The sequence below is a fragment of the Rhizophagus irregularis genome, chromosome 1 (genome assembly GCF_026210795.1).
Source record: "Rhizophagus irregularis chromosome 1, complete sequence".
NCBI lineage: Eukaryota > Fungi > Glomeromycota > Glomeromycetes > Glomerales > Glomeraceae > Rhizophagus > Rhizophagus irregularis.
This window is the reverse complement of record NC_089429.1, coordinates 7,871,022-7,890,965: the sequence shown is the minus strand read 5'-3', so window position 1 is coordinate 7,890,965 and position 19,944 is coordinate 7,871,022. Positions and strand designations below refer to the sequence as shown.

The following is a 19,944-nucleotide window of genomic DNA, read 5'->3' as shown; positions in this document are numbered from 1 at the left end:
TGTCAAGATTTAGATTGCATTTATCGAGATTTTGGTTTCTGTCGATATTATGGTTGTCAGGATTTTTGGGAGATCCCGTAATTATTGTAATTGTAAAAGGCACAATATTTATAGATTTTGCAGTTTTATTATTAAAAATTTAAAATATATATATATATATATAATTATTTATTTATTTGCATTAATATAAAGCCATAGACTTTCGATATTTATGGTTGTCGGGATTTTGCGGTAAACCCCTTGGTAATTTAATAAATACATTTTAAAAATTTTTTTTTGTTTGAAATAAATATTTTGCAGATATTGATTTTATAATACAAGTCGACCCTCAGAAAATGGTGTGATTTATAAAAATACTATATGGTGTGACTAAAGAGACGGACCATTCTAATAAAGGGGTATGTGACCGGTAATTCCTTTTACAATATAGTCTATATAGAGTTGAGTATAGCTTGATTAAACTAACTGTATTTCATTTTATTTGTATGTGCATTCTCTAAAATTGATTTTATAGCTTATTTTTTGGGATGCTGACTTACTAAATTTTCGTTTATTCAAATTATATTTATTTTTGTTGGGATGTGTAAAACCTTGGATTTCCCCACGCGGTATAAAATTTGAATAAAATCAATAGATTATACCTGACCTGTTTCGGGTCCCTGTCGAGTATCCTATGATAATAAATATAAACAATTCGAAGCATCATCGTTTTCTTATCATTCTAGTTTATCTTTTTTTTTGTTTATCATCACGAAGAAAAGGGTTGATAAAACAACTTGTTTGCTTTATTCTGAATTTTAATTTGAATTATGTAATACAAAAAGGTTGCGATGGAAAAATAATTTGTTACATCAACAGGAATCAAAAGAAAAGGCTGAAAATTCTTTTAAATTATTCAAGAAGAATAAAAAAAAAACAAAAACTCGTTTTGAAATTTAAGTTTATTATTATTTTAGATGTAATGTGCCCAATTCCATGAATGTGAGAAATAAAATACATACAGAAAATATACAATCTTTTTCTATTATGAATATTTGTAACGTAAAATATTGTTCATTGGCGTAATCGGTGCAACTTTATATAAACTCATGACTTATATACAAACATATTATCTAATCGTGAGTTTCAATCTTGGATCGACACATAAATTTGTGGATACGGTTAAACATTGCTAAAATCAAGTAATAAAAATAAACTATAATCCCATGGCTAATATTAAACTCGCGCTTCTCGAACTGTAATTCCGATAATCACAATATTTATTTATCCCAACTGCTTCATTAAGCCAAACTTCATGTCATGAATATATCTGTTCGCGCCATTAAAATCCTGATGATTCAAGAATTAATGTGATTTGTGGTATTATGTCATAATTTCAAACGAATATGTCAAAAAGCGTGTAAAAATACTTTATTTCTATAGCGTTTCCTTTTGTGTTTTGGTGGAGCATGCTTTCTGTGTTTTAATTGATGTTCGTTGATTTTTGGGTTGTATTGATCTCCCGTACGGATCCGAAACGATAAATAAACGTATTGTTCGTTTTGTTATATAAACTGTCTCTCTCCCAACTTATTTTTTATAAACTCCCCCATCATTCATCATTTAAGTCATTATAAGCTTATCCGTCATTTAAATTCATCCGTTATGTAAACTATTCATTCATTTATTTATTGTAAACTCGTCCGTCATTTAAACTCGTCCGTCATTTAAACTCGTCCGTCATTTAAACTCGTCCGTCATTTAAACTCGTCCGTCATTTAAACTCGTCCGTCATTTAAACTCGTCCGTCACTTAAGCTTATCCATCACTTAAACTCATCCTTCTCGCATAATAACTGAAGTATGTATCATCTATGTATTATTATGTTGTCATCAGAATTATTTTATTAAAGATTTTTTCTTTTGTTTTCAAGTAAACGAAATTACCCTACAGTTAATTTATTAATAAAAATCTTTCAAGGTTTAATAATTTTTACACATAAAGATGTTAATATGTTCTATGCATAATTATTCTTTTTTTTACACGTAAATATGTGAATGACGTAATTGTTCTACAATGTTATTTTTAATACATATTTATCAAATAATATCGTAAAAGTTTATTTCTATAATCGTCAACGTAGTTCTTCTTTAATAGTTAAATCGTTAAAAAATGTAGTTATTTAAGGAAATACAAGTAAAATATGGCTTTTTGAAATAATAATAAAAAAATAACGTCCACTTGTTTTGAAATTTATAATTAATTTTTGAATCTTGCCATCATTTGATTCAAATAGTTCATAGAATGTTCGTGGGAAATATTATTAAACATTATTATCTTTTTGAATCCCTTAGCATACATGTATTATTTAGTTGTACAGTATGTTATAGTACCTTCTTTACTTTAACTACTGTATTAAAAGAGAATAAGAACAAATCTTTTTACGACGATCTAATAATTTATAGTAACTTTTAGTGGCAAATTTTAGGTATTATTTAAACTTGCATGGCATGGCATGGTGTGATTTTAATCTATAGTATGCAGATCCATACAGCATTTTTTGTACTTCAATTTCTATTTGCGAAATGGTACGCTTACTATATGAAGTTATCAAAAAATATAAAAAAAAAAGATAACAATAAAAAAGGGTTAACTCGAAAAATAGTTCAAACTTTTTTAAAAAAAGAAAAAGCAAATAATACGCATTTACGCGTTTGCATTTCTTTTAACTTATTATAAATATGCCTAAATAACTTGTAAATAAAGAAATAAAGAAATCAGCCAATTTTAGAAATATATTTAATAATAAATATACTAAAATTAGTCAATGTGAACCAATTATAACCAGACCCCAATTTCCAAATAAACCTTTATTACAAAATCAACCTATAAACCAATAAATTAATCTCCTTATTGGTAGTCAATTATGTATGCATTTGTGTTTGCGCAGACAATTTTCTTAGTTTTCTTAGCAATAACAAACTTACGCATATCTGCAAATTTACTAATCTGCCGCTAATGATGTCATGACATTTTGTAAAAATGCGCCACAAACTTTAAGCAGTATAATCGGCGTAATCTGTCACACATTTCATTAATCTTACACATTTAGATAAATGATCGATAACGTTATCAAAAAATGTATGTTGAATGGGGTACGATATTAACGTACGAACTGGCCGGAATTAACGTTAATGCTATCACGTGCAAGTGCATAAATCCTAAACTCGGGCCAGTTCGTACGTTAATATCGTACAGACGTTCACTCCCATCGTACCGTAATTTACAATCTGGAGTTAAATGATTGATAACCATTACTTGTACCAATTTTCTAATTTTTATTAAAAGTTTATATTATCTAATTCGATGTTTTTTTATTTTTTAATATATAAAAGAGTAAGTATTGAGAAGCAGATTGTGTAATTGAAGCTTAATATTTCGAATGTTTTTTCCAACGACAAGAATGTTGATGCGATGAATATCGATGATGATAGAAAACAAATGAAGAAATAAACAAATAATTAATTTAACATATACGAATTGATATCAATACAACCAATATCCTCTGTATCCTCTGGTGGAGTACGTAGATTACCTTATTATTTCGATTGGTTAACATTAATGAAAAAGTTTATGCAAGAAAAGTTTTAAAAAAATACTACGAGAGGAGTTGTGACCCCCTTATCAATTGATTTTTACGAACAAATTCTATGTTGTGTAAATTTACATAAAATTCATGCTCCTAGTACATGAATAGATAATATACGTTTTATGGTCACAGTTCCTAATTCGATGCATTTATATAATAGTCAAAAAGTTAGTAACTCTACAATTAATGACACTGAAATTGAAAAAATGGCGATGAACAAGATCTGAATTAGAAATTTGAAGACTAGCGTAAAATGCGTGAAATAAGTAGGAATAATATGATTATCCATTTTTTAATTAATTAAATTTTATAATTATAATTTTAGCTTAACAAAAATGGGAATGCATTAGATCCTTGTTATAGGAAGGCAGTAAGATTGCATATACTACGAACCAAAGTCAACACCATTTGATAATCGATGTAAAATATTTTACAATATGTTTAGGGTTTGGTTACAATTGTAGCATCAAGTGTTTATACTGGCATGTGAATCTATAGAAAAATGATGTTCCTTTCCGTTTCCAAGTAATTGCTAGATACAAAAGAATGATCCTCTCGTAAGGTAATATATATGAACATGTATTCTTTAAGTATTTTAAATATTTGTTTATTTTATAGGAGTATCCTTTGTACGATTATGCATCGATCAAGTTGAAAATATATTATGGTTTTCACATTTTGAGTTTTCGATAAACAAAATTTACAGTATTTACTTCAAAGGGAACTAGTCGCTTGTGGCTTTGAGGATTAGGTGTAGCTTATTAATTAGTGGGTAGTTTAATCATTTATGTTTCTATTGGCACGAAAAAGTTTTAGAATTACGAGATTGGTATAATAAGCGTCGGACTAGATGGAATTGATGAAGCATGAAATTTACAAATTTGATCACTTTGTAGTAGACTTATCATAGATCAAATTATTATCGATTAGATCAAATCGTCAGAAATATCAATTATATTATTTTATTGTGTGAAAAGATTACATCGGGATAATAAATTTTTTACCGACTTGTAAATAATGAATGCATCTGCATCGCGTGAAACTTTTAGGATACATATGTTTAAAATATAATTAAAATTTCATAATAAATTTTTATTTATAAGATAAAAATAGGAAAACCGGATTATTATACAATTTAATTTTAAAATAATAAAAATTGCTATAATTTTCGAGGTAAAGTTAATTAAAAACTTATAAAATTTATGAAGAAATATTAGATCTGCATTCTGCAACGGTAGCAACTGGTGCAGCTCCATTAGATGTACTTGAAGAATAAATATCACCTATTGTTTCTTTAGGATAGGAAATATATGCTGCTTATATAAACACACAAGACATTTATTAATAAATTAAGATGAGATATATATTTAAGAAAAGACGAGTATATGACTTACTAAGAGATCTTTAAGATTCGCGAGAAGGTACAAGATATGCCAAAAAAACGAGGCACGAATTAATATCAACATGTACCGATAAATGCAATTACTCATGAATAATAATCAGATGAGAATTTAAACATCTCTACTTATTCATCCCGTTCAATCTCGACCTATCCAACTCAAGTACGAACTACTCGTCCAATAAGTATTATTCTGTATCGACATAACTGCCAGTCCGAATACCGCTTATTAAAATAGATCATATCATCGACTTACGCCATCAAGATAAGTATTTCTTTCTTGTACCCCATTTGCATGATCTTTACTTAAAGCTATATCGTTGGAAAAACCAGTAATCAAGTTATTTTTGTTCAACTTTGATAACGGACTCTAATTATTTTTTTTTTACTTGAGTTTCACTAGCATTAAAGCTCATCACTTGTATCCTTGAGTATTTGTAATAAGATGAACAAAAGATATTTTTTGATTCTAGAGTAATCGGACTAGCTTATTTAAATAGTCCTACTAGACAAACCATTTCTTCAACTTTCACATGATCACCGCAGAGAACTATCTTGATATTTATTATTTTCCTTCCCAATACTTTTTCGTCGTGCGTTTCGTTTTCTTGAAAGACGAAAGCCTCTTTGTTTTTGAACGTTTTCTGGTTATTGCTTGGTAAACACCCAGGTTTCTTCAAGATGATGTTTCATCATCAATTTCCATCGGATATAATCATCATTCTTATTTACATCAAATTTGTATCAGAGCGCTTACGCTATTTCTTGGTTGTTAATATTAGCCGTGTTGATTGACATGTGATGGTTAAGTAGTAGATTGAAGTAAAGTTTTCTTAGTTTTGAAGACCAAGTTCGTTGTCTAAATTGGAATTATTAGTAGAATTATAAATTTGCTTATTCATAATTATGAAAAGTTTGATTTATTTATAACTTTCATCATTTCCTTGAATCATCTGCCACCAAAAGCCGTCTTTTCATACATGAAAAGCATCATAATAATGTTTCCGCACCTGCTAAAGCAACTGACTAGCTTGAACAAAAGCACCAACTAAAAAATTACGGCACTAAAAATAATTACATATAAAAATCCCTCTTTTTTTATTAGACTTTTCATAATATTCGAATATACCCTATTTTAAGGTGGAAAACAAATATTGCGGAGAAACAACACTTATATGAATATATCCTATTTTAAAGGTGGGAAAAAAAAGGCGCGAAGAAAAAACCACGGGTTATCAAATTAGCGCGTGCACCTTTATTCTTATCAACTTGGATTGGATTTGCCGTGTGTGTCACCAACTTGAATGGTTATCATGGTTATCATAGAATTTGATCTGACATCATCTATCAATTTTCACCAATTTCATTCCAATACTTTCAATACAAAAAATAACTTAATGTTCCTTTTTTATAAATAACTTGGTTCTTTAGCATATGTTTGGGATCCTAAACATGCTAGGAAGACAATAGGAAGTGCCGTGACCTCTTAACATCTGACTTAATCTCTAGTTTTCCTTAACTATCAACCGCCAAGATTTAAAAAATAGATTGTTAAGTTGTTGCAGCATATAACATTTTTCGATAACGTTTAAATCATATTAGATAATGCAGCTAAGGACTCTTTATTTATTTTGGTAATTATTTCATTATTTAATTAACAATTAAATACATTTAAGAGTTAAATAATATTTGATTTTAATTTTTGATTTTAATTAATATTTATTTTAATAGATTAAATTGAGCCAATTATTTAATAAAACTATTACCTCACTTGAACGAATTCGTAATGGTGATAATTAGGACACTTTTTACATTTATGATGATTCATCAGAAAATATTCTGGGATGGTGGAGTTGGTGGTATAGGTGTGATATTTTGCACATAACCTTTGCTTCCAGCTTGGCTTCATGGTACAGAATCTAACACTTTTGTGAAACGACCGGACAAAACAAATCCAGATTCTGACTCGCTAAAATCATCTAAAATGCTTCACAAATTAACAAGTAAACAATTGGTAATTGAGAACTGAAGGAAAAAACTCGTATGGCGAGATATATCATATCTAAGAAACATTGTTTTTATTTCTATATTAATTTAATTTTACCAAGTAGTATTGAAAGTTTAATAATTGAAACATTTGGTGGGAACATTTTAAAAATTGATATACGTTTTCCATTCAGTAAGTTTGAAGATTATCCATGTTAATATCACTGTTATGTAGCGATTGAACAGATGCAGTCATACCACGTCTGTATAAGAAGGTTAACTATAAATATAGACCTGGAAATTTGAGAGAAATAGCAGAAACTGCTCTAATTATATACAATTAGAAAAAAATATGCTTTACAACAGAGAAGTGTATATTGCTCAATGGAGACGAATTGTTATTTTATTTTACTGGAAACAAAGAAAAATTACAACTGTGAAAAAACGAAATTCTAAGCTAAAGGAAAAGAAAAAGACCATTATAACATGCAATCTATATAATTTTCCAAATCTCCCTAAAAAGAATTGCCGTCTTCCTAGCCATAGATAAGGAATTAAGGATCGTATTCCCCTATGGAGTGCAAGCTGAGTTACTATGTTACCGGTATAGAAAAAGGATTTGATAAAAGCGTTAAATGCCTATGTAAGGCCCTACCCAAATCTGAGATCAAGAGTGTTTGGTGTGTACCGAGAATTATTTTTTGATGTATATATATTTTTTTTATCTTATGTAGCTAGGAGAGATGGTGAAAATATGAGTTGAAGGGAGGTTTATAATAATTCTAATTACAAGGAGATTCTAGAGAGGAAATAAACATTTAAGATTATTGTAAATAATCTGGAGAGATTTGACGAGGTCGCATAGTGTACAACAAGGTAAAATATTTCTTCACATGAAATTCACTCACAAAATCAATCCATGACAACAGCAACGATCACTAATAATTCAGATCATCGCTGTATCGCTGTATCTAAATTCATGGAAGGACATCATTAATGATATCCGTTTACTTTTAAGCACCAAAGTATTAAAGCCATTCACAACAAATACTCAATCACTGAAAAGAAAGAAGATAAATTGATGCAACAAATACCGTCACGTCACCTATAGAATACTAGATTCATTAAACAAATGTGGTCTTCCGATCAGATCATGAAAGTGCCTATTTGCTGGAACATCATATCGGAAAAAAACAAAGGATCTGGACGTACTATATAGAACGTACGCTTTTTTGGTAATATATTTTTCTCGACATCAGCGAACATGAGATAGTAATTACTAAACACATCAAAGAATCTTTACAAGGTATAGCATAAGAAAGTAATCATGGGAGATTATAGTAATTCAATTGTTGAATGGGATTGAATCAGTATCGAAACCTAGAAGATCATAGAGTAGATAGAGTAGTTAGACTCACATTTCGATACTTCGCCCAAAGAAAAGATGCAACGAGAATTTTATTATGTGAGGACTTAATCTGCATAAAAGAATACATTATTTTATCAAGGACGTGTTTAAACACGTAAGAGTTTATAAAAAAACCATACAATCAATGCAAAAGAAATCAATAAGAAAAAATTCACGCGAATTTTTATGACTAAAATAGTGTATTTAAATTAAATTAATTAGCAAATAAAATTAGTAAAATAAATAATAATAATAAGAGGATCTTGTTTGCTACTAGGAAATGTATCGGTAATGGACTGATAGTGGCAGGATGTTGCATATACCAAATTGAAAAAATGGACGATGAACAAGGAGAAAGTCGTAGATTCGTTAGGTTTCCCAGGTTTGAAAATTCTTTTACACGCTCGTTGGAATCGTTTTTTTTTTTTGAGTTACGGCGTGTACGTGGATTCTTGCTAGGAGTGTGTGTGAAATCTATGTTTTTTTTCTTGTACATGTAACGGAGGTTTGACGATTGGCGTTATAACGTGTGAAATAAGTAGGAATATTATTATTATCTATTAAAAAATAGTGAATTTTTAAATAATTAATTAGACTAAAAGCTTTACAAAATAATTTGTTAGCGTTTAATTTGAAGGTAAAATCCTGTTTAATTTAGCCTAATCATGTAGTAATTTAATCTATAATATTGATCTAATGATAAAATTTTTTAAGAATTAATTAATTTATAAATTTCATGGTTTCAATAATTTCTTCGTACCTAAAATCCTTCTTAATTAAAAGTTGTATCATGTCTTCAGAACCTGAAATAATGTATCGAATTAAAATTTTTAATTTGTTAGAAACTTATGATTATATTAAAATTTCTTAACCTTTTGTTACGACCTACGACGGAATCTTTGGATCTTTTGGGTCTGTCACGTGATTTTTGCTGTATTACGACAATTCGTCATATGCAAAATAAAATAGTGAAACACGCGGATATTTCATATATTACACAAACCGAAAAATGCAACTGATCAGAACTGCAAAATTGATAGACATATATGGTGGCACCATATAACATCATTTTTGCATCAGAACTAGCTTATTGGATCTATCATAAAATTTGATCGTGATTTGTTCGATCATTCAAATAAAATATGGTAATATCCTTGGAAATAACACTTTCGAAAGTTGGAAATGTGGAATTTCAAGTACTTGACTTTTTATTCTTCCCTCCTTTGAAAAAAGGTAACCTTTTTTTTAATGCAAATAAATATTTAAAAAAATTGACTTTTCTCCTAAAAAAAAATTTGTATTGTAACTATAGAATTCTCTTAATTTGAAAATTTTTATTCACAAGGGAAAACGCGTTAAATTCTGCTGAAGAATTTGAAGAATTCAGGGATTCAATTGTGTTGGTGTACTGTAGAGTGTAGATAATATACTGTATATATATTCTTTTTTTCATCCGATCAGTAAAATTATATATTTTAATACTAATCTTAAATAAATGGTCAATCTATATAGCAATTGAAAAAAAATTGGTGATATTCAGGTCACTGTTTAAATTAATTTGGATGATATATCGTTACAATATCGCACGCTATCAAAATTGATGCAATACGCGATGCATCGAACATTTTCATTGTTCCTAGGATAAAAATTATATCACGTAATAATATATAAATTTGTAATTCTGGCCGGTTACTGCATTCAGGGGAAATTTTTGGGGTTGTACCATTTGTTGTTATTAGATAACAATCAGTAGTTTTATTAGGTTAGACATTTTATACTATAATATTTATATATTCCTTGATCCCCCTAAAAAGAGTAAGTTTTTTCGCCTTTCTCAGCATATTTAGTCTTGAAATGGGTCCATTCAGTTCCTATTGATCTTTACTCCGCCTTGCCAGTATATTCGATGAGTTTAATTAATCATAAAATTGATGTTGCACGAAACGCTAATTTTTTCCTTCGGTACAAAAACAAAAATGTAAATATTATAATTAACATTTAATATACCGTACCTAATTTTATGATTATAATATGGTTTTGATAGAATGAATAAATAAATAAAAATCTTTCATAAGCATGATTACTCTTAAATAATATTTTGGTGTCAAATTATAGTAGGGATGGTTGGTTCTTTCAGCTCGGCGTCCCAGCCGTCCTTAAGGATTAAAAATAGGAGCTTCAAGTTACATTTGTATGTAGAACATACGAAAGTTGATCAACGTAACAAAATAAATTTTTTAATTTGGGTTTGATCTATAAGCTATCTTAATTTCAATTTGAGCTGGCTCGTTGGAGCCTGTTCGGAGTCGAGACAAGCTTAGTAAATACTAAATTTGGAATCGGCTCGAGACGATACCATCTCTAAAGCTCTAAAGTAACATTGCACGGTCACGCATATGATCCTTTTTTTAAAAAAAATCTAGACTCTCAGGCACAAATAATTCATAATCTTCATAGTTTCATTTCACTATTGTATTTTCTTTGTAATAATTTATTATTATTTGCGGTTAAGTAATGAACTTTATCAAATGCATAAAAATCGAAAATGTTTAAAATTATAGGTAATATAATAAAGAATAAATTTACGACTATGGATTTGCCTAAATCACCAGTTAATCAATACTTAACCTAAAAGAAGCAAGAAATCAGACTAATCCCGTTTGACGACATACCTAAAGAAAAAAGAAAAAACGATCGTCTAGATCTAAAAAGAATCTAACCGGAACTATTATGAAATGCTCACAAGACTTTCAGTTCACAAGTACGTAAGACCAGCGTGTATGTACGTTAATCCTCACTGTAAGAGGGCGGACATCCTTATATTATCACATTATTGTCGATCATTTTGCCAATCATTTCAATTATCTATTCGATATTATCTCATAAAAAAAATACGATTATGTATATTAAAAACCAAAATGATTTTTATTTAACTATGTTCATGTAAAATTGATTGAGAAATAATGTTTTGAAAACTTACATTTATTACATAAATTATTATAATACAATAGCAAGTATTTATTTAATGCTAACTTTTTGATTATTTAAAATTTTTTATAATTATTTTTGTCACTAATTCTTGAATACCTAAATAATGTATTTTGAAAGTTTCTAGTTTGGCCCAAAGCTTCAAGTCAAATTAGCAGATGATCGGCACATATATGAATTATTGAAAATTTTGGCCTAAAGCTTATTTTGGAACCACATTTTATTTTGCCACAAAATTTTTATACTAAATTATTAATATATCTAAATTATTAATATATTAAACTATTAAATAAACCAATTTAGAATAATTTTTTTGAATATTTATGGCCTGGAATAAAGTTTCAAAATCAGTCATATGTTATGATCGGCAAATGATCAACATGTGATATAAGGTATGTCCGCCCTGTTCACTGTATCCCTATATACTGTACCATTCCGAAATTATTAAACAACCATTTTTTTGAACTTAATTCCGGCCAAAGTCGTCATAATTCTGGTCAAAATCGTTATAATGCTGGCCGGAGTTGCTTATTTTCAGGGATTGTTTAATTTCGGAATGGTATGGTAATAGATTGTTGGATGAAGCTCTAACTCTTGGTTTTTTTCTGACATATAAAGTACACAGCCTGCCACAACAGAATCTATTCATGTTTTCCAATTTAATTCTACTGATTGTAAAGGAATAATTGGACAAATTACTAATAATATAAAAATTCTAATAACAAAAAAAGAATCTATTTTAGTTGGTATAAAATTATGCCAAACACACCGCATTATAATAAATTTATTATTAATGAAGCTTATAAGCTACTTGAATACAATAAAATTTGTTCTTATCCAAAGCATAATGAATATAGAAATCAATCAAAAAATTTAAATCAAAAATCAAAAAATCTTAATCTTGAAAAAGTTTCAAAAAGATTAATTTCAATTTTACAATTAGATGAAAATGATAAAATCTGTAGTTTATGTAGAAAAAAACAGATAAAGATCCTGATTATAATACATTAAAAGAATATAATGCACCAATCCTCAAAAAAAATGATGATGATAATATATTAAAAATAGAAAATCATACTTATTCATTTAGAAAAGATATTTTATATAATGGAGAAGAATTAAAACAATTTGAATCAGATTATCAAGAAATTATAGCATAATTAACAGTTTCAGATAAAATTAGTTTAAGTAATAAAATTAAAAAATGTCTAACATACTTTATAAAAATCAAAGATTATTAAATCAAAAGCCAATTTATGATTCTAATGAATTTAAAAATACATTAAAACTAGTGCAGATTTAATTGGATTTTTTGATGAACTATATGAAGGAACTAATTCTGCTAGTAAATCAGAAAAAACTAATAATAATAATAAGAAGAAATTAGTTTCTTTATGTTATTTTTTAGCTAGTATTAATAATAAATACCATATGGGCTGATTTGTCCACCTTTAATTAAAATATTGATTTTGTTACATTTAATATAATATACAGTAAATTGGGGTGAGTATTAAAAAATTTTATTTAATGTTATTATACTATAATTTGGTAAATATTTCTTTTAAATTAATATAATTCTTAGCACTTACTATATATGTTGAAAATTCGTATTTCAACTTTAAACGTAAATATCTCCAGATCCAATGATCCAATCGGCAAGCTCTTTTTTCGCTCATATAGTCCAGATCAAGTGCTTTCCAAAGAGCCTAAATTTATAAAAAACGGATCAGTGGATCCAAAGATATTTGCATTTAAGCATGTTAAAAAATTCGTACCTCAATTTAAAACGTAAATATCTCCGGATCTAATAATTCAATCGGCGAGCTCTTTTTTCGCCTATAAAGTCCGGAACAAGGGCTTTCCAATGAGCCTAAAATTATAGAAAACGGATCAGTGAATCTTGATATATTTGCGTCTAAAGATGGTAATACAAACATCGACATAAAATAATTATTTTTATTGTTTGAAAAGGTATCCGGTCAAAATCGCGACGGGTCAAAATCTCGAATTCTAATGCTGGTCAAAATTCACGTGATTCCGCATAATTCTGCATAACTCTGCATAATGCAGGCCAACTGTCGGGATTTTGACCCATTCGGGATTTTGACCCGTCGCGATTTAGACCCATAATTACAAACTTCTGGAGCATCAGCTGCTTTTATTGATATACTTGCAAATTTGGGATTATAGTATCAAGAAAGACAGTAGATAAAAAAAAAAAATTATTTCAAATGAATATGAACAGTCTGTTGATAATTATTACATAGTCCTTTTAGTTAAAATAAAAAAAATTTCCTTTTAATTTCATTAATAATATAGTAACGTTAGTTAATTTGCATTACCGGTAATATTAATAAAATTTGCAAACAATTTGCATTGGTATTGATAAAATTTACAAATATTTTGCGTTAATACTACAAATTATATTTTAATTACCTGGGATAAATTAAGACCTGATACTGCGCCTCTGTATTTTTAAAATTATTGTTTAATTGGAAATTTATAAAATTTATAAAAAAAAAACTTTGGCGTCAAGAATTTTAACTGTCGACTATCGGAATTTATTTCTTTAAAAATTTTTTTTTGTTTGAATACTATGGTGTGACTAAAGAGACGGACCATTCTAATAAAGGGGTATGTGACCGGTAATGAGTTGAGTATAGCGTGATTAAACTAACTGTATTTCATTTTATTTGTATGTACATTCTCTAAAATTGTTTTCATAGCTTATTTTTTAGGGAATACTGGCTTACTAATTTTTTGTTTATTCAAATTATATTTATTTTTGTTGGGACGTATAAAAACCTTGGATTTCCCCACGCGGAAAATTCGAAAATCAATAGATTATACCTATTTTGGTCTGACCTGTTTCGGGTCCCTGTCGAGTACCCTTGATAATAAATATGAACAAATTGAAGCATAATTTTCTTATCATTCTAGTTTATCTTTTTTTTTGTTTATCATCACGAAGAAAAGGATTGATAAAACAACTTGTTTGCTTTATTCTGAATTTTAATTTGAATTATGTAATACAAAAAAGGTTGCGATGGAAAAATAATTTGTTACATCAACAGGAATCAAAAAGAAAGGCTGAAGAAGAATAAAAAAAACAAAAACTTGTTTTGAAATTTAAAGTTTATTATTATTTTATAACAATAATAGATGTAATGTGCCCAATTCCATGAATGTGTGTCGCCCATGAGAAATAAAATACAGAAAATATACAATCTTTTTCTATTATGAATATTTGTAATGTAAAATATCCAAAACATAAAAAATTTGCGACCAAATATTGTTCATTGGCGTAATCGGTGCAACTTTATAACTCATGATTATATAACTCATGATTATATACAAACATATTAATTATATATAAACATATTATCTAATCGTGAGATTCAATCTTGGATCGACACATAAATATGTGGATACGGTTAAACATTGCTAAAATCAAGTAATAAAATAAACTATAATCCCATGACTAATATTAAACTCGCGCTTCTCGAACTGTAGTTCCGATAATCACAATATTTATTTAACCCAACTGCTTCATTGAGTCAAACTTCATGTCATGAATATTCTGTTCGCGCCATTAAAATCCTGATGATTCAAGAATTAATGTGATTTGTGGTATTATGTCATAATTTCAAACGAATATGTGTCTTTGAATGAAAGTGATGTCAAAAAGACGTGTAAAAATACTTTATTTCTATGTTTGTGTTTTGGTGGAGCATGCTTTCTGTGTTTTAATTGATGTTCGTTGATTTTTGTGTTATATTGATCTCCCGTACGGATCCGAAACGATAAATAAACGTATTGTTCGTTTTGTTATATAAACTGTCTCTCTCCCAACTTATTTTTTATAAACTCCCCCATCATTCATCATTTAAGTCATTATAAGCTTATCCGTCATTTAAATTCATCCGTTATGTAAACTATTCATTCATTTATTTTACTCAGTCATTTAAATTTAAACTCGTCCATCATTTAAACTCGTCCGTCATTTAAACTCGTCCGTCACTTAATCTTATCCATCACTTAAGCTCATCCTTGATTTAAGCTCAGAAATTCTGAAGTATGTATCATCTATGTATTATTATGTTGTCATCAGAGTTATTTTATTAAAGATTTTTTCTTTTGTTTTCAAGTAAACGAAATTACCCTACAGTTAATTTATGAATAAAAATCTTTCAAGGTTTAATAATTTTTCTTTTTTTTACACGTAAATATGTGAATGACGTAATTGTTCTCTTATTTCTACAATGTTATTTTTAATAATATATAATGCATATTTATCAAATAATATCGTAAAATTTTATTTCTATAATCGTTATTCTTTAATAGTTAAATCGTTTATATAATACCTATTTATCAAATAATATCGTAAAAGTTTATTTCTATAATCGTCAACGTAGTTCTTCTTTAATAGTTTAATCGTCAAAAAATGTAGTTATTTAAAGGAAATTAAAAGATACAAGTAAAACATGGCTTTTTGAAATAATAATAAAAAATAACGTCCACTTGTTATGAAATTTATAATTAATTAAATATTATTATCTTTTTGAATCCCTTAGCATACATGTATTATTTAGTTGTATGTTATTGTACCTTCTTTACTTTTACTACTGTATTAAAAGAGAATAAGAACACGACAATCTAATAATTTATAGTGACTTTAGTGGCAAATTTTAAGTATTATTTAAACTTGCATGGTATGGCATGGTGTGGTTTCAAATCTATAGTATGCAGATCCATACAGCATTTTTTGTTCTTCAATTTCTATTTGCGAAATGGTACGCTTACTATCAATTTCAAATGAATTATGTTCTTGATATAAACTTTATTCAAAATTATCAAAAAATATAAAAAAAAAGAGATAACAATAAAAAAGGGTTAACTCGAAAAATAGTTCAAATTTTTAAAGAAAAAAAAAAGCAAATAATACGCATTTACGCGTTTGCATTTCTTTTAAATTTTAAATCTTATTACAAATATACTAAATAACTTGTAAATAAAGAAAATAAAGAAATCAGCCAATTTTAGAAATAACCAGACCCAATTTCCAAATAAACTTTTATTACAAAATCAACCTATAAACCAATCTCCTTATTGATAGTCAATTATGTATGCATTTGTGTTTGCATAAAAACACAAAGGGATTCAATTTTAGTCACGTGATCTTACTGAATTGCTTTAAAATGTGTGCCGGATCGGCACATGTGCCACAGACAATTTTCTTAACAATAACCTTTGGAATTACGCATATATGCTAATTTTGTCCGCTCTGCAAGTTTACTTAGAGCGTCAAAGGGGGTTTTTGTTGTAAAATTTGTAAAATTCGATCGGAATCGCTGCCGCTAATGATGTCATGACATTTTTGTAAAGATGCGCTACAAACTTTTAAGTAGTCCAGTATAATCGGCGTAATCTGTCACACATTTCAGACCCTTATACACCAATTACCAGTATAATCGGCGCAATCTGTCACACATTTCAGACCCTTATACACATTTAGATAAATGATAGATAACGTTATCAAATAAATGTATGTTGAATACCTTATTTAGTAATTTACAATCTGGAGTTAAAATGATTGATAACAATATTTATCAACTATTGTCGCCTTGTACCAATTTTCGAATTTTTATTAAAAGTTTATTATTATCTAATTCGATATTTTTATTTTTTAATATATAAAAGAGAAAGTATTGAGAAGCAGATTATGTATTCGAAGCTTAATGCTTCGAATGTTCATCTTTTCCAACGATAAGAATGTTGATGCGATGAATATCGATGATGATAGAAAATAAATGAAGAAATAAACAAATAATTAATTTAACATATACGAATTGATATCAATACGACTAATATCCTCTGTATCCTCTGGTGGAGTACGTAGATTGCCTTACTTCGATTGGTTAGCATTAATGAAAAAGTTTATGCAAGAAAAGTTTAAAAAAATACTACGGGAGGAGTTGTGCCCCCTTATCAATTAACTTCCTTAATTGATTTTTACGAACAAATTCTATGTTGAGTAAATTTACATAAAATTCATGCTCTACATGGATAGATAATATACGTTTTATGGTCACAGTCCTAATTCAATGCATTTATATAATAGTCAAAAAGTTAGTATCTCTACAATTAAACAAATCTTTTGGATTTATCAGTCGTTATTAATCGAGGGAGCTGGTGATGCGAACGATAATTATCTTCCATATTTGATATTGACCAACGAACAGGTACGTGAATTTTTCCTAAATAGTCTAGGTGTTCTGATGAGATTTAGTGAATCTGGCAGCCACAGGCGGCAATCATATGTTGAACGAGCAATCCAGGAAATCCAAGATTCTGGACGTTAAAAGAATTAAAATTGTGAAGAGGAAATAATGAGATTTTTCATTTATTAAATGAAGTCGTATATTTTTCTTCATGATTATTTAAAAGATCAGGGACGGAAAGGGATAGTTTTCTTTTAATATTTATTAAATTTATGTCGGTATAATTGGTCTTTTATTATAATAGATATTAAATTTTCCTCTCGGAATTTTAACGGGAGGAAATAGAGACGGAGTAAGATTTTATTTTAACGTTTTTATTAAGATAGGGTGTTAGTGTTTTTTCATGATTGACATTTCTTATGATTAGTATTTCATGAATTTAAATGTATGTCTGGAGGGAAATAAAGACGAGGGTTTTCTTCATAGGAAGTGTTGGGTCAAATGGTGAATATAATGATGAAGTGGTCCTATATAGTGTATCGGTAATGGGCTGATGGTGACCCAGCATTCTCTTCTAAGCATATTTGGTCATTTCCTCGGATGATGTTACAGACACTGAAATTGAAAAAATGGCGATGAACAAGATCTGAATTAGAAATTTGAAGACTAGCGTAAAACGCGTGAAGTAAGTAGGAATATTATTATTATCCATTTTTTAATTAATTAAATTTTATAATTATAATTTTTAGTTTTACAAAAATGGGAATGCATTAGATCCTTGTTATAGGAAGGCAGTAAGATTGCATATACTACGAACCAAAGTCAACACCATTTGATGGTCGATGTAAAATATTTTACAATATGTTTAAGGTTTGATTACAATTGTAGCATCAAGAGTTTATACTGGCATGTGAATTTATAGAAAAATGATGTTCCTTTCCGTTTCCAAGTATTTGCTAGATACAAAAGAATGATCCTCTCGTAAGGTAATATATATGAACATGTATTCTTTAAGTATTTTAAAAAATAATCGTATATTTGTTTATTTTATAGGAGTATCCTTTGTACGATTATGCATCGACAAAGTTGAAAATATATTATGGTTTTCACATTTTGAATTTTCGATAAACAAAATTTACAGTATTTACTTCAAAGGGAACTAGTCGCTTGTGGCTTTGAGGATTAGGTGTAGCTTATTATTAATTAGTGGGTAGTTTAACCAATTATGGTTCTATTGGCACGAAAAAGGTTTAGAATTACGAGATTGGTATAATGAGCGTCGGACTAGATGGAATTGATGAAGCATGAAATTTACAAATTTGATCACTTTGTAATAGACTTATCATAGATCAAATTATTATACGATTAGACCAAATCGTCAGAAATATCAATTATATTATTTTATTGTGTGAAAAGATTACATCGGGATAATAAATTTTTTACCGACTTGTAAATAATGAATACATCTGCATCGTTAAGATACATATGTTAAAATATAATTAAAATCTCATAATAAATTTTTATTTATAAGATAAAAATAGGAAACCGGATTATTATACAATTTAATTTTAAAATAATAAAAATTGCTATAATTTTCGAGGTAGAGTTAATTAAAAACTTATAAAATTTATGAAGAAATATTAGATCTGCATTCTGCAACGGTAGCAACTGGTGCAGCTCCATTAGATGTACTTGAAGAATAAATATCACCTATTGTTTCTTTAGGATAGGAAATATATGTTGCTTATATAAACACACAAGACATTTATTAATAAATTAAGATGAGATATATATTTAAGAAAAGACGAGTATATGACTTACTAAGAGATCTTTAAGATTCGCGAGAAGGTACAAGATATGCCAAAAAAACGAGGCACGAATTAATATCAACATGTACCGATAAATGCAATTACTCATGAATAATAATCAGATGAGAATTTAAACATCTCTACTTATTCATCCCGTTCAATCTCGACCTATCCAACTCAAGTACGAACTACTCGTCCAATAAGTATTATTCTGTATCGACATAACTGCCAGTCCGAATACCGCTTATTAAAATAGATCATATCATCGACTTACGCCATCAAGATAAGTATTTCTTTCTTGTACCCCATTTGCATGATCTTTACTTGAAACTTTATCGTTGGAAAAAACCAGTAATCAAGTTATTTTTGTTCTACTTTGATAACGGACTCCAATTATTTTTTTTTTTTTTGCTTGAGCTTCACTAGCATTAAAGCTCATCACTTGTATCCTTGAGTATTTGTAATAAGATGAACAAAAGATATTTTTTTGATCCTAGAGTAATTGA

General features: G+C 28.3%; 1 protein-coding gene across 1 annotated transcript; it reads left to right on the top strand.

Moving 5' to 3' along the window:
* Positions 1 to 18,073: 18,073 nt before the first annotated feature.
* On the top strand, positions 18,074 to 18,720 carry OCT59_001564 (uncharacterized protein; the record flags this gene model as incomplete). Its single annotated transcript, XM_066139669.1, has 5 exons — positions 18,074 to 18,172; positions 18,301 to 18,315; positions 18,380 to 18,424; positions 18,591 to 18,616; positions 18,684 to 18,720. 5 exons carry the CDS (start codon positions 18,074 to 18,076, stop codon positions 18,718 to 18,720), a joined length of 222 nt encoding a protein of 73 aa, XP_065989058.1.
* Between the last annotated feature and the right edge of the window lie 1,224 nt (positions 18,721 to 19,944).